Here is a 15,200-nt window from a genome sequence, read left to right as displayed (position 1 = left end):
CGGCCGCTTTCCCAGCCTTGGCTCTCGGCCTCCTTTCGCCGTCTTGATGAGCGCAGGTGGTGACAATCTCCAGCTGATTGTGGCGTGTTGTCCAGCTGATCCGGGATGACGGTGTCGGTTGTGAAGTAATCCAATTGTTTGTCCGGTGAAAACGATCCTTAATCCAATGCGATATGTTTCTTATATTGTCCAGTTTCACTCGTAGAGTACGATTCTACTTAATGTAATGGCAGTTTAAATGTTCCAGTGTCCTATATCTTTTTGCCATTACTTCACAGGAGGGTTTAGAGTGATCCTGACGCAGACACAAACATATGAAGTTCCGGTCTTTTGCTGCAGTTTTAGAATGATGATTTATTGCTTGACATACCAAGGTTTAAGTACACTGTGTCAATAGTTGTAGTATGAGCATCGTCTGCGCTAGCCGTCTGGTAGAATCGGTATGCTCTTCCTCCTGTGTCCTCTTCCTCTCCTGTCACCTATGACCCCTTTTATACACCCCGCCACCAAGCGTTCAAAAATAATATTGCACTATACATTAGGGATGGGCGATAAATCGATTTTATCAATTAACTCGAGTGTGTAGTTCACGTCGACTTGTTTAAATGAAAATGGGTTTTCTCTTCAACATCCGCCAACGCTTCCCTCTGGGCTCCCGTAGTTCGGAATGGGCCCAGCCCTCCCCCCGCACAGTGCGCGCGCATTTACCAAATAGAGTGATACACAAACAACATGACAACGAGCAGGGAGCAAGAACTTGTTCCAAAGAAAGGCACGGTGTCATCCGTTATTTGGAATTAGTTTGCGTTCGCGAGGTCAAATTTAGACCAGACAACACCCCGCTGCAAAGTATGTTTGAAGTCTGTTGCTAGCAAAGGCAGCAGTACGACAAATTTACTGCAGCACCTCAAACAAAAGCATCCTGCTGAATGGGAGAAATGTTGCGCGCAGCGGAATGAAAAAGACCGCGGCACTACAAGCACCTCACGCACAGCCGTCAAAATACAGTCCACCGTAACACAAACATTTTCAAACTGCATCCCATATGACAAGAATTCGGCCCGCTGGAAAGCCATTAAAGATGCGGTCGGTATGTATATAGCAAAGGATATGGTGCCAATATATACGGTGGAAAAGCCGGGGTTTATTAACATGATTAAAGTTTTGGACCCCAGGTATGTGTTACCAAGCCCAAAGTTCTTCTCTGAAGTTGCCTTGCCTCAGCTATATAATAGCACAAGACAACGGGTTGGAAGAGGTGTCCTTTTATTCTGCCACCACAGATTTATGGTCGAGTCGGACGATGCAGCCGCATATGAGTCTTACTGTGCACTTTATTAACAACGACTGAACTCTGCGGAGCGTCTGCCTCCAAACGGCGTACTTTCCAGAGGACCACACAGGTGAAATTATGATGAATGACTCCACTGTAGGAAGTGACCATTATCCAGTGCTTACTAAAATGAATAATAATGTATATATGCAGGAAGGAGGTGTAATAACCAGGTGGTGCTTTGCTGAAGCTGATTGGGGGAAATGTAGGATATGGTGTGAGGAGTCGGTACACCTGCTAACATCAGAGGGAAGCATAGAGGTCATTACAAGCCAAATAATGCAACATATACTAAATGCAGCAGAGAACAGTATACCCAAAACAACAACCAAGGGTAGGAAGAGAGTGGTGCCATGGTGGAATGAGGAATGCAGCAGGGCTACTAAAGAGCGAAACGATGCAATTAAAGAAACATGACACAAAATAATGTTATAGAGTTTCAAAGGAAAAGGGCAGCTGCTCGAAGGACAGTAAAATACACACAAAAGAGAACATGGAGAGAACTGTGTTCTACCACTGGCAGAGGAGTAACATTAGGTGATGTCTGCTCCATGTTTAAGCGGACGAGTGGGAAAAGGAAATCCATTAAAATTCCAGCTTTGGTTGATGGGGAGAGGCTGGCAGTGACAGATAAAGAGAAGGCAGGTATGTTAGGAAGGACACTTGCAGCAGTACATAGTGGGGAGCATCTCAGTGATATCCATAGGCAGCAAACACAGCAGTTACTAGCAGAGAATGAAAACGTGAAGGAGAAGACAGGATCATATCAGCTCTGGATGTGGAATTAGTAAGAGTGAGTAATGATGTGGGAAAAACATTGAAAATGAAAGAGATAATGGCAATAGTGTACTTTGACATTGAAAAGGCGTATGACTATGTGGAGGGAGGGGTTACTGATCAAATTGAGTATGGGTATTGGAGGGAGAATGTTCAATTGGGTAAGGGCCTTTTTAACAGACAGGACATTTAGAGGAAAGGTTGGAGCAGATATTTCCAATTATTTAGAAATAGAAAATGGTATCCCCAAGGGAGTGCAGTCAGTCCAATATTATTTAACATCATGATTAATGATATATTGACATGCTTAGACACATGCAGACAATGGGCTCTATACGCAGATGATGGGGCTATTTGGATGAGGGGAAGACGTGCCCCATACGTAATGGGGAATATCGCTAGGGCGATTAAAAAGTGGAGAGGTGGTCATATAACTGGGGATTCAAAGTGTCAGAAAGCAAGTCATGCTACATGGTATTTACAAACAAACACAAGATTGATGGCCAACAGCAAACACTATATGATCGTCCAATGACAAAGGTGAATGAGTTCAAATACCTAGGACTGTGGTTTGATAGCAAATACACATGGAACATGCATATTAATCAAGTGGAAACAAAATGCTAAAAGATGAAATGTATTGCGAGCTGTAGCTGGATGCAACTGGGGCGCAGACAAACAAGCATTAATAGACATTTACAGATCAATGATGAGGTCCACAATGGACTATGGTTGTATAGTGTATGGAGCAGCAGCAAAAACATCACTTACAAATGGATAGAATACAATATAAAGCATTGCGGCTGTGTATTGGAGCGATAAGTCAACTATTTGCTTATCGCGACAGGCCTATGCACACAATGAAACAGTGGAAACAATGTGTTTGACTTTCATTAGTGAATGAAACTGTGCCCTTTATAGTCTGTGTCCAATATTGTGTATTTGTATATATATCCTATATATATGCTAAGGTCCCGCTACTGACACGATAGCAGTCATTTAGTGCGCATATGTGTAATTAAACCCATGATATCAAAATCTCACTCCAGCCAGGTACCCAAAGTTGGCAACCCTGGTTAGCTTCAGAGCTAGCAGTCTGTATGTGTAAACAAAGACAGGACGAGCTGGAAATGAAACAAAAAATACTTAAAAACTGGTTAAAAATTGTTTCTGATGGAAGGAAACGACCTCTTCTCTCTTTGAATGTGGTTTATACCTTTCAGATAACATCTACACTGTTAGACTTTTTCCTGTAAAATAACAGTAAATGGCTGGCAACAGAGACGCCAGCCATTTACTGTTATTTTTAACGGTACCTAACTGAAATTATTTTACAGCCTTTTACTGTAAAAGAAGATTACAGTACATTTCTGTATTTTTTTTTATTTACGGTAAAGAGCTGGCAGCAATGACGCCAGCCATTTACTGGTATTTCTACGGCGGCCATACTGTAACACGACTTGACAGCCTATTGCTGTAAAAGAGAAATACATGATATCTTTCCTTTGTTTACATTTACAGAAAAAGTATTGGCATCACAGACCCCAGAAGTGTATTGTAATGTTACAGTATCCATACTGTTGAATAATTGTTAAAACTAATTAGCAGTTCAGAATATCTAAAAGGTTTATCTTAAATTAAATTCAAATATCATTCTAGCATTTTTGTTATCTGCTTTAAAAAAAAGTGCAAATGAGAAATACACATTGATTTATATCCATCAACAAACATTTTATTTAAAAGGACAGTGTCAACATAAATAATGCTTTTCCAAAATACAAAAATTTTTGGACAACCCAGAGAAACAAGAGATAAACATAGCCAAATACAATCTGATAATAGCCTGCAGACCTTGCATTAAACAATGTGTCTTAATACTCAAGATAAAATAAGAAATGATACAAAGAATTCTGTGACGTAAACCACTTAAAGGATATTTCTCTGAATTTGCTGTTGTGGATTATCTCGTAACTAAACTAAAGTATTTGGAGACTAAGAACATTGCATTAAGAACATTTGAACATCAACATTAGTAAAGACATTTTAACAATGTTATCGATAGCAGCATGTTCGCACGCTAATTATCTCTCTTTAAAATATATCTAAATCCAGTGTATTTTTTTTTTAATTTAAAAAGGATTTCTAATCGTTGTTTATTAAGGTTGACCCTGAGATTTTAAAAGTTGAGATGTTTAACTTCTGAACCTTATACGAACATCTTGAAATATAAAATCTTCCTTTAAACTTTTACTTTCCTTCATTGCTTTTGTTTTGTGCTGATTGTCTTCTTGTGTTGATTGAGTTCAAGCTAAAGGAAGTCCCACTCAAAGTCCATTAGTTTCTTGATTAAGACGGACACATGTGTGTTTACCGTGGCAGACTTCTTCTGGGCAATCCGTCCAGACTTCTTGGAGACGACCTTACCCCGGGCTGCCTTCGTGCCTCTCTCCGGATTTATACCAATGAAGCGCCTGAAATCAGAATAGTCTTAGATAAGAGACTGAATAGAAAACTATAAGGAACATAAAAGGGTAATTTGGGTATTTCAGGTTTAAAGAGATTACCAAGTTTGGAACATTAATTTGTATCAATTTTGGTCATTTATAATTTTTGGGGAAAATTGCCAGTTTAATAGTATGCAATTTGCATATTGACATTCACGCCTCATCCGAGCTTATAGGCATATTATAAGAGAGCCAGCTCTACTACAAAGTATTGAAACAAATACATTGTTTTCAAGATAGAAAGATTGGACACGAGCATTAAGCAGCAATGTTTTTGTTATCTGACCACAATGTACCTACTGGCAAAGACATTTCTCATCATGGGAATGGCTGCCTGAGTAAATGTCTGTGTCATTACTGATAAGTAACTTTTACCTTTCATGGTTAAAAAAAGAAAACAAACAAACTATCCCTGTGCAAGGTTCAGTTTGTGGTTATTTAGGTTTCAATTATCCAAAAGAAAAATCCAAAAACTATAATGATATGTTTTACCTCTGAATGAATTCTAGAGTAGGCCTACAGGCGACCTCTTCCTGGTACTGCAGGTTGAGCATGTAGAAGATCGCAAACAAGGCTGCAAAAACGGTGGTGTGATGCCCTCAAACATCACACGGCCCTCAAGGGAGATCATCCATCTTTCAATCGTGACTCGTCCTGTTCCACCTGAAGCTTAATGTCAGAGCAACAATCTGAATTCATCTCACCTTATCCAAGCATTATGTACAATAATAGAGCAATGGCTTGTATGACATGTGTCCTATTAAATACATACCAAGCAGTATGAGGCGAGGACTTGCAGGTAGCGTGAGGGTTGTCTCAACATCAGCTGCAGTGAAAAATGGCTGAAGGGAACAGACAAAGGCATACATTTTATCAGTATAGTATGGTTTTATTAGACAAAGAAGAAAAAGGTAATCAAGCAGAAAACACTGGGTGAGAATAACCAGTAAAAAAAGTAGGCTTCTGAAGTACTGTAGCTGGCGTACTGTCAATAAATAGATATCATATTTAAAATGTAGGTCAATAAAGCAAATATATACTGTATATACTTACATCTGCAAGACGGACCAGCCCTGTGAGGTCTTCTCTAAAGTGTGCCATGAGCAGCTGCAGAATGCGGAGCCCCATCTCATTTTTGTCACCATTGGAGAGCACATCCTCAACTTCCTTATTTGGTATCTTCATGAAGAACTCTTTGATGGATCTCCCACATTCCTCCATGCTGAGTTCCAAGCTACGAAGCACGTTGATGTCAGTAGTAACAAAATGAGCATATATCAAAATAACCCTAATTTATGCTTTAAGTGTGTTTTGTCTTACCTTTATGAACTCTCATGTGTCTTACATAGGCCAATATTGTTAAAACAGTTATTACCACAGAACTGATAGGGGAACATGGTTGCAACCAATGTAGGAAAAAACGTTTTACACAATGCCCTGACTTTTACTCCTCATTCTCAATTCCAATAACAAATAGTGTGTACACCATAGATTGTATCTATAAATGGACGTAGGGTCCGTGACGTCACCCATAGAGAGGCAAAGTCGAAGTATTCACAGCGATGACCCGAAAAGCCAGACGTGAAAGAAGAACACACCTCAAACTGCAGCCTACAAAGACAGTGCTGGTGGCATATGGAGGGAAGAGATTGAAGCCGGAAGGGGTGGTCACACTCAAATGCTCCACTCCCAAAACACAGGCAAGTCTGACATTTGATGTTTCCAGACACTCATCCATCCAGGAAACGAGGCATGTGAAGAACTGCGCCTGGTGAAAAGAGTGGACATTGACTCTATAGAAGTGAAACATCCCACAACAAAAGAGGAGCTCATAGCTCAGCACCCAACTGTCTTTCAGGGTTTAGGTGAGTTTGCTGGAGAATATCACATCCACACTGACCCCAAGGCTTCACCTGTCATACATGGCTGTAGGAAAATACCACTGGCAGTAACGGACAGACTGAGAGACACTCTCAATGACTTGTTGCAAGCTGATGTTATTGTACAGGTAGCTGAGCCTACACCATGGGTTAATAGCCTGGTGATCACAGAAAAGAAAGACAGAAAAAAGTTACGGGTTTGCTTGGATCCCAGTGATTTAAACAAAGCTATACTCAGGAAGCACTACTCCATTCCAATGACCGATGAAGTTCTGTGCAAACTAGCTGGTAAGAAACTTTTCACAGTGCTGGATGAAAAAGATGGATATTGGCAAATAAAGCTAGATAAAGAGTCATCCCTACTGTGCACATTTAACACACCATTTGGGATCAAGGCAGCAAGTGAGGTTTTCCAGCAACGCAACTGTGAGACATTTGGAGATATCCAAGGGATCCACATCATTGCAGATGACATGATAATTGCTGCATCCTCAGAGAAAGAACACGATGAGATATTAGAGAAAGTGATAGCCAGAGCAAAGGAGGCTAATGTGAAGTTCAACAAAGACAAGATACAGTACAAGGTGAGCAGTGTCAGCTACATGGGCCATACTGTCACTTCAGAGGGTGTTAGAGCAGACAACGCTAAGATCAAGGCTATCACAGGCATGCCAACACCAACTGACCAAACAGGACTACAGCGATTGCTGGGCATGGTGAAATACCTAGCTCAGTCCATCCCAGGTGAGGCCACCATATCAGCACCACAGAGACAGTGAGAAAAGACAGTGTGTGGCTGTGGCAGCACGAACATGATGAAGCAGTCAAACAACTGAAAGATGCTCTCAGCACAGCTCCTGTACTCAGTTATTTTGACCCAAAGAAACAGCTCATCATACAGGCAGATGCATCCAAAGATGGTTTGGGGGATGTCTAACGCATGAGGGTCACCCAATTGCCTATGCATCAAGAGCACTAACACAAACAGAAAATAACTATGCTCTAATAGAAAAGGAACTGTTAGCAATTGTCTTCTCTGTTAAGAGGTTGCATCAGTACGTGTACGGATTGAGAGTGGATGTGCAGTCAGACCACAAACCTCTGGAAAGCATTCTGAGAAAGCCGCTTGGAGCAGCTCCTTCCAGACTCCAACGGATGCTCCTCCAGCTGCAGCGATATGACTTGAATGTCATCTACACACCAGGTAAAGACCTACTGATTGCAGACACACTCTCACGAGCTGTCACACATGATGAACATTCAACAGTTGATGACATCACAGATGAGAAAGTTGTCTATGCTCTGGAGCCAACAGATGCTTTGAGCACTGAGATGCTGCAAAAGCTCAAAAGTGGAACAGCTAATGATGAAAGACTACAGCAGGAAACACACAGACAGGGCTGGCCACGACTCAGAAAACAAGTACACACTAGACTGGTTCAATACTGGCCTATCAGAAATACTCTGTCAGTAATAGATGAGATCATGTTTGCAGGTGACAGGATAATCATCCCGAGCTCGATGAGAAGTGACATGCTGCAAACATTACATGTGGCTCATCAAGGAATGCAGCGCACAAAAGCACTTGCCAGAAGTCACTGGTACTGGCCAGGTATGTCAAGAGAGATAGAACAAATGGTGGAGAGGTGTGGGACATGTCAGCAGTTCCAGCCCAGAAACCAGAGGGAGCCTCTGATCTCACACGACATTCCTGAGCTCCTTTGGCTCAAAATAGGGGCTGACATCTTTGAAATAAAAGGACAATCATTCCTATTGATGGTCGACTACCTGTCAAAAAGAAGTAGATGATGTAAACAAATAAATAAAATGCATGCAATATTTCAATATAGCTGTATTAGTCATAGATGTATGTATTTGTATATAATTGCTGTTCATTTCTATGTTATCATATTTGCACCTTATTGTATCTTTTAAATATATTTAACCCGTGTTGACATTACATGTCACTTGTTAGACGCTTTTATCCAAAGCGACTTACATACTCAATACTGTGGGCAATCCCCACAGGAGCAATTTGGGGTGAAGTGTCTCAGGGACACAACGACATGCTGACTGCAGTGGGGTTTGAACCTGTGACCCCCTGATCCGAACAATAACGCACAACCCACTGCGCCACACGCCTCCCTATTAGTACTACGCAAATTAAACAAATATGAGACCATACATTTTGGGACCGGTTAACAGAACACTTTGTCAACTTGGTCCCATATCTTTTATCAAAAGATTAAAAAAAGACGTGAAGCTAACCTTGTTGCTTCTTTTTTTTTTTATTTAATATACACGATCTTGCAGGAAACACTTACAGAACAAATAAAATAATGCATTTCGAAATATTGAATTAAATATATAAACGAACAATTATAATTTGTTTACCAGGCGTAAAATATAAAAAGAGGAGAAAGTGCTTGAAAATAAAAAAAGGTAATACATTTTTAAAAATTGACTTGTCTTTCTTGTTTGTTTGAGTTATGAGAAAAATATTTTTTATGTATAAACTAAAATAAGGAGAGCTTTCTGTTTTTCTATCTGCTAAGATGTATATCACCTTTAACTATAAGAATGGTCATATTCATTATTTAAGAAATAGATTAGTTTAAATTATTTATAAATAAAAAATGGTATGCGATATAAATATATTAGTGAGGCAGGTGGAAGGACAGCCCGCCGGGTCCTCAATCCTTTAACGCTGACATGCGCAGAAGATTTTTCCTCTTTCTCGGTGGACGCAATGGCGGACTCAGAGTGAGTGTCTTCCACCGTCTTACAATCTACTCGAATCCTGTCTTTAAATAACCATCGTTATACATTTTACACATTATATAGTTTGTTTATTTAGCATACAACGTACTCCGTGTATTATTGCTTGGGATTGTTGGTTTTATACGTTTTTAAAAGGACTTCTTTGAGTCTTGTGTTCAGCGGTAGTAATCCAACATGGCTGGATGTGAAGACTCAAGAAGTAGCTCATTTTTGTGCTAAAATGGACAATAAATTAAATATTTAACTGCTGGAATGAGTTGTAGACTTGAACTCTCTTGTAATGTTTTCATTACACATCGGCTAGTTTTCAGGGAGCCGGTAAATACTGACCGGTTAGCATGCTAGCAGCTAGTAGTTGTGCATACACGCTGTTACTTCATAGTAGTTCAGCTTTGTTAGAGACTACCTGATTTTTGTCAATATGTTTCGAGCTTTGTTCTTACGCGTTGCATCTCCTTTAACAGCAAAAAAGTTCAGGCGGTCCCTGAGAGCCTTTTGAAAAGGCGAAAGGCCTTTGCAACCATGAAGGCCATTCGCATCAAGAAGATGCTTTCTGAGAAGAAGGTAAGATGTATGCTGGTGTATAACTGTGTGTTTGTCTGTAAAAAGCGCTAATGTTAGCATTGAATTAGTCTGTAACAGTAATTGTAATGTATCCAGGGGCGAGTAGAACAATTCTCCTCATGGTTTTAGCTCTTACTAATAAGTGTTAAGTATTTTTAATAGGGCACACGTGTCTGCTCATCTGCTGGTGAAACGCTTGGATGAAACCCCTTTTGGGAATATACATCTAGCTTTTTAAAATATTAAGCTTACGTATTCTTGCAACCTTCTTTAATGTACTCGCACTAAAACAATCTACCGATTTGTTTACAAGTCTAATAAGTACAAACAATCCTATCATGCAACAGTACATACCCAGATTCAATGGGTCGGTTTTTAAAGTTCCCACCTTAACTGTTAGCAAAGCATTCCTCCTCCACGCCTTCAAAGCGTTCACATCTTGTGTGTGTACTGTTGAAATAGCTATGATCGCATTGAATAAGTCTGTAAAAGTACTTATATTGAGGAGTGTACATATAGGAGTTTTCAGGGGCAAGTAGACAAATTATCCTTACGCTTTTAGCTCCTATTAAGGGTTCATTATGGAAATATGGCACATGTTTCCATCTACCTTGAAGTCAAAGAAGCTCCACCAGGTGAACATCTGCTGAAAGATGTAGGTCAACACCTTAGATTGAAAATGACCCAGCATACAAAACATTAAGGCTGTGATTGACTTTATGCTCCTGTGTATTTCCTTTTCAATGCACTTACAAACTAGTACATACTTAGATTCAATGGGTCGTTTTAAAGTCCCCCCCTATACTTACTGCATTGTTATCATAGCCTTCCTCCTTCAAACACCTTTGTGTTGAAGGCCTGAATTAATTGACCTGCTGTGATGCTAGAAGTTTACTGATTTAACTGAGAAGTATTTCTGAGGAGTCACTTATTTAAGTTACAAGTATGCTTTCTCTGAGGTGTTAAGTGTTGCTTCTACGACAGCTGAATCCCTGCTTTCTAAGTTGCTGTTAGATTAAGGAATAGTGCTACATGTGGTTAATGATGCACAATTTTTTCCCCGTCTTATCGACCATGGTGAGAAAAACTGACAACTAAGCCAGTTTATCTGAAACCACATGCACTGATCTAATAATCATCACTGTGTGTATGTTGACGTGTAGCTGAACAGTGCACTAAAAGAGCATGTTATTACCTCATGTGTTCTCAGGCCCGCAAAGTGACCAGGACTTTGATCTACAAGAGGGCCGAGAAGTACCACAAGGAGTACAAGACGATGTACAGACGTGAGGTGCGTCTGGGCCGCACTGCTCGCAAAGTGGGAAACTTCTACGTGCCAGCGGAGCCCAAACTCGCCTTCGTCATGAGGATCAGAGGGTGAGTAGTGTCCGTCGTGTGAAATGATCCGTAGCATTTACATGGATTACTAGGTTTCCTACAAGACATGAAGTTCAAGCTGTTGCCGGAATATTGGCATTTCCCAACCAGGTGTTAATTAAGGATTGAGAAGCTCTAATTCAAAAGTAACTGGTTCAAAATACACCAACTGAAGCTACTAGAGCAAATGCTAAGACTTCCTATAATCAGTTATTATAGCCTCTGGATAAACGTTTGAGCCTCTGTCATGAGACGGCACAAGTAAATATTTAGGTGGTAATGTTCTGAAGGCCTTTTCCTTCTCTAAATGTAGTAATCCATGTCAGTGCACTGTCTGCTGTGTTTAGTGATGACCACTCTTTCCCCGACTGATCGACTATGCTGATAAAGCTTTGTATATTAAGCCAGTTTGTCTGAAACCACAAATCTCAAAAACGAGAAAGCTGCATCTTCACGCTAAGCTATAAGCTAATCATTATCCTCATTTCCCCCCCCCCCCCCCCCCCCAGTATCAACGGTGTCGCCCCCAAGGTCCGCAAGGTCCTGCAGCTGATGCGTCTTCGCCAGATCTTCAACGGCGTCTTCGTCAGGCTGAACAAAGCCTCCATCAACATGCTGAGGATCGCCGAGCCCTACATCGCCTGGGGGTAAGAGAGCTTCATGGAAAAGTGTCCCCATATGAACTCTGCGACAGTGGGTTTAGATCTGGAATGTGGTTAATGATGCTCAACTTTTTTCCCCATCTTATCGACTATGGTGATTACTTACTGAAACTAAGCCAGTTTGTCTGAAACCACATTCCAAGATATTAATATGTACTAGATTCTGGTTACTGTAATATGATGGCTGGCTGTTTTAAAACATGTTGGGTGAGAAATAGACAATAGCTATTATTGGCCGATTAGAGGCAACCCTCTTCGTGCTTTTGTGTAACCTCCACGCTTTGCTCGCTGTAGATTTAAACAGCTGTATCCAAACTATGACATTCTGATGAAACACTAGATTGCAGTTGTTCTGGTGTGCTGCTATTTTAGAGTTCATTCAGATTCCTTTGTAAAGGTGTTGCACAACCACGTGGCTGATCAGAGACACTATTGTGTTCTTTGATATGGGAAAGATAATAAGCCAAACTATCTTTGCCGTTTCTCATTGGCTGCTTTTAGTCAGAGGTGCTTCTGCACTTGTTTTCCATGGTGTGAATGCAAAGACTATCAAAGAGATTGTCTACTCTCTCATCTCTCCCTGTCGTCAACAACACTGTTCAGATTTGACCAGAGTTCATTTAATAACCATGTTATGACCCGTTGTTCCCCTCAGATACCCCAACCTGAAGTCTGTGCGTGAGCTCATCTACAAACGTGGTCATGGCAGGATGAGGAAACAGCGCATCGCCCTCACCGACAACGCTCTGGTGGAGAAGGCTCTCGGTATGCAAAACATATTATTCTATTAATTGGGAACAAGTTGTGTTTTTCTGGGCCTTTTTAATATATTACGTGTTGAACAAGGTAGTGTTATTCTGCAGAAACAGAGTCACTACTTTATCAAATGCCTGTTAGCTCGAGGTCTTCTGCTACATGTGGTTAATGATGTACAATTTTTTTCCCCGTCTTATCGACCATGGTGAGAAAAACTGAGACTAAGCCAGTTTGTCTGAAACCACATGTCAGTCCAACAGTGATTTTTTTATTTTTTTACCTCTAGAATATAATATTTTCATTGGTAGCAGACTTTTTACACATCTTCAAGAAACGTGTACTAATTGTAACTTTAAAAGCTAAAATGTATGTTGAGCTTTAAGTGAGATGTTGAACTTGGAAAAATTACTTGTTAGAGGTGTTAGGAAACGAAACTCCAGTTTTTAACTATTCTGACCAGTAAAGTTTTCTGAGATATACCATTTTGCTCTTGTCTCAATTAAACATTTGACACATCAACTATTTCCTAAACTGATTTCTCAACACCAGTGTGTGTGATCCCTTTTTCCTTTACTGATATATGACATGTTTTTATAAAGTGGTAGCAACAGTTGTACGGTTTCCTAAACACCGTATCTTTTTTGCTCTCCAGGCAAATACGGAATCATCTGTGTGGAGGATCTCATCCACGAGATTTACACAGTTGGCAAGAACTTCAAGCCCGCCAACAACTTCCTGTGGCCCTTCAAACTGTCGTCTCCCCGCGGCGGCATGAACAAGAAGACTACTCACTTTGTGGAGGGAGGAGACGCTGGCAACAGGGAGGACCAGATCAACAGAATGATCCGGAGGATGAACTAGACTCATGGTGAGTGGCAGCGACTCTAAAGATCGGCAGAGGACACATGGCTTATAGGTGTGGTTAATGATGCACAATCTTTTTTCCCCATCTTATCGACTGTGGTGAAAACCAGTTGTATTTAAGCCAATATGTCTGAAACCACATCTAAGCCATCCGTGTTAGAATCCTCTGCTTTAGTCTGCAGGGAAGAAGTAATGAGTGCAGAAATAGATCAACTAAATATTTTAAGTTTTGTTAATGTGACATCGCTTTAGATTGAGTTTAGCACTGCTTGTCTTTATTGGAAAAAAGCAGCCTTTGACAAAATGATACCAGTGTGAAAAATGAGTTTAGAAGAAGCATAGATTTAATATTGAAGATACTTTGCCATATCTGTACGAGTGTTTGCATCTGGTAAGAAATCACTTGGTCCCGTCAATAACAGAGTTTCTTGTCTGTTTCAGATCCGGAGGATGAACTAGACTCATGGTGAGTGGCAGCGATTTTAAACTCTAAAGATCTGCAGAGGACACATGGCTTCTAGGTGTGGTTAATGATGCACAATCTTTTTTCCCCATCTTATCGACTGTGGTGAAAACCAGTTGTATTTAAGCCAATATGTCTGAAACCACATCTAAGCCATCTGTGTTAGAATCCTGTGCTACATGTGCTTCAGTCTGCAGAAATAGATCCAAATAGCCATTATATATTTAAGTTGTTAATGTGACATCGCTTTGGATTGAGTTTAGCATTGCTTGTCTTTATTGGAAATAGCAGCCTTTGACAAAATGATACCCGTGTGAAAAACGAGTTGAATAGATTTAATATTGAAGATACTTTATCTCATCTGTACGAGTGTTTAGCATCTGGTAAGAAATCACATCAATAACAGTTTCTCCTTTTGTCTGTTTCAGGTTTGCAAAGGACTCAAAATGTACAATAAAAAATCTTGGAGAAAAAAAAAAGTCTTGTTTCTGTCGTTAATATCTGATGTGCACTTTGATTCAGAAATGTGTGTGATCTATATTTTGGTTAAAAGCAAGGTATCTTTTTCCACAACACTTTGTTCATATAGTTGGTTTTAGCAGTGATTTTGGATTCAGTTGTCACCAATTTTGACATAAAATGACAAAAGTTTAGTGAGAAATTGAGCACTTCACTGTAAACCAATAAGACTGTCTGGGGAAACTAAGGACCCTTATTGAAAACGTTAGTACTGAAGACTCACTGTAAAGTTATCCTTGTATGGTTAGATACATGTACATTTTTAGATTTTAAATTGTTTTTTTAGTACTTTAACATCCCATAACCTTACAAGCGTTAACAAATCTAAGATTGTCCTCCAGTATTGAGGGAAGGCCTACTTTTTAAAAGTGCATTTGCCAATTACTAAAGGGTGAAGTACTTACAGTAAATATATTCCGGTTTATTATGATAACGAAGTAAAAGTTATACTTTTTAGATTCCATTTTCTGCTACTATTGATGAGTTTACTTGGTTCAGAATACTTTATCCCAGGGGAAATCAATTGTGACATGTTTCAACCATCTAATGACATAAAGGATAAATAAGAATGTGTATAAACAACATATGGTAGGAAAGCAATTCAAATATAAATAAACAAGATATGTAATGAAGATATGTGTATAACATGAACTGTATACGAAAATTAGATAAATAAACGTTAATACATTAACTTTAAAATTTTAACCGTTCATTTAAGAA

General features: G+C 39.8%; 1 protein-coding gene across 1 annotated transcript; it reads left to right on the top strand.

Annotated features, from left to right (window-relative positions):
- The first annotated feature begins 9,198 nt into the window (after positions 1-9,198).
- rpl7 (ribosomal protein L7) lies at positions 9,199-14,440 on the top strand. Its single transcript, XM_079662142.1, has 8 exons — positions 9,199-9,257; positions 9,740-9,839; positions 11,050-11,216; positions 11,726-11,863; positions 12,534-12,643; positions 13,287-13,502; positions 13,940-13,964; positions 14,390-14,440. The coding sequence occupies exons 1-6, from the start codon at positions 9,244-9,246 to the stop codon at positions 13,493-13,495; spliced, it is 738 nt and encodes a 245-aa protein (XP_079518268.1). The 5' UTR covers positions 9,199-9,243; the 3' UTR covers positions 13,496-13,502; positions 13,940-13,964; positions 14,390-14,440.
- The last annotated feature ends 760 nt before the right edge of the window (positions 14,441-15,200 follow it).

This window comes from Notothenia rossii (genome assembly GCF_949606895.1).
Source record: "Notothenia rossii genome assembly, chromosome: 12".
NCBI classification, from domain to species: Eukaryota; Metazoa; Chordata; class Actinopteri; order Perciformes; family Nototheniidae; genus Notothenia; species Notothenia rossii.
Note: the sequence above shows the minus strand (reverse complement) of the source record. Positions and strands in the feature narration are given on the sequence as shown.

Bases quoted from the DNA above. Each gene is read 5' to 3' on its own strand.
- rpl7 (XM_079662142.1), top strand. The intron at 9,840-11,049 runs GTAAGATGTATG...ATGTGTTCTCAG, and splicing joins AGATGCTTTCTGAGAAGAAG to GCCCGCAAAGTGACCAGGAC. The intron at 12,644-13,286 runs GTATGCAAAACA...TTTGCTCTCCAG, and splicing joins TCTGGTGGAGAAGGCTCTCG to GCAAATACGGAATCATCTGT.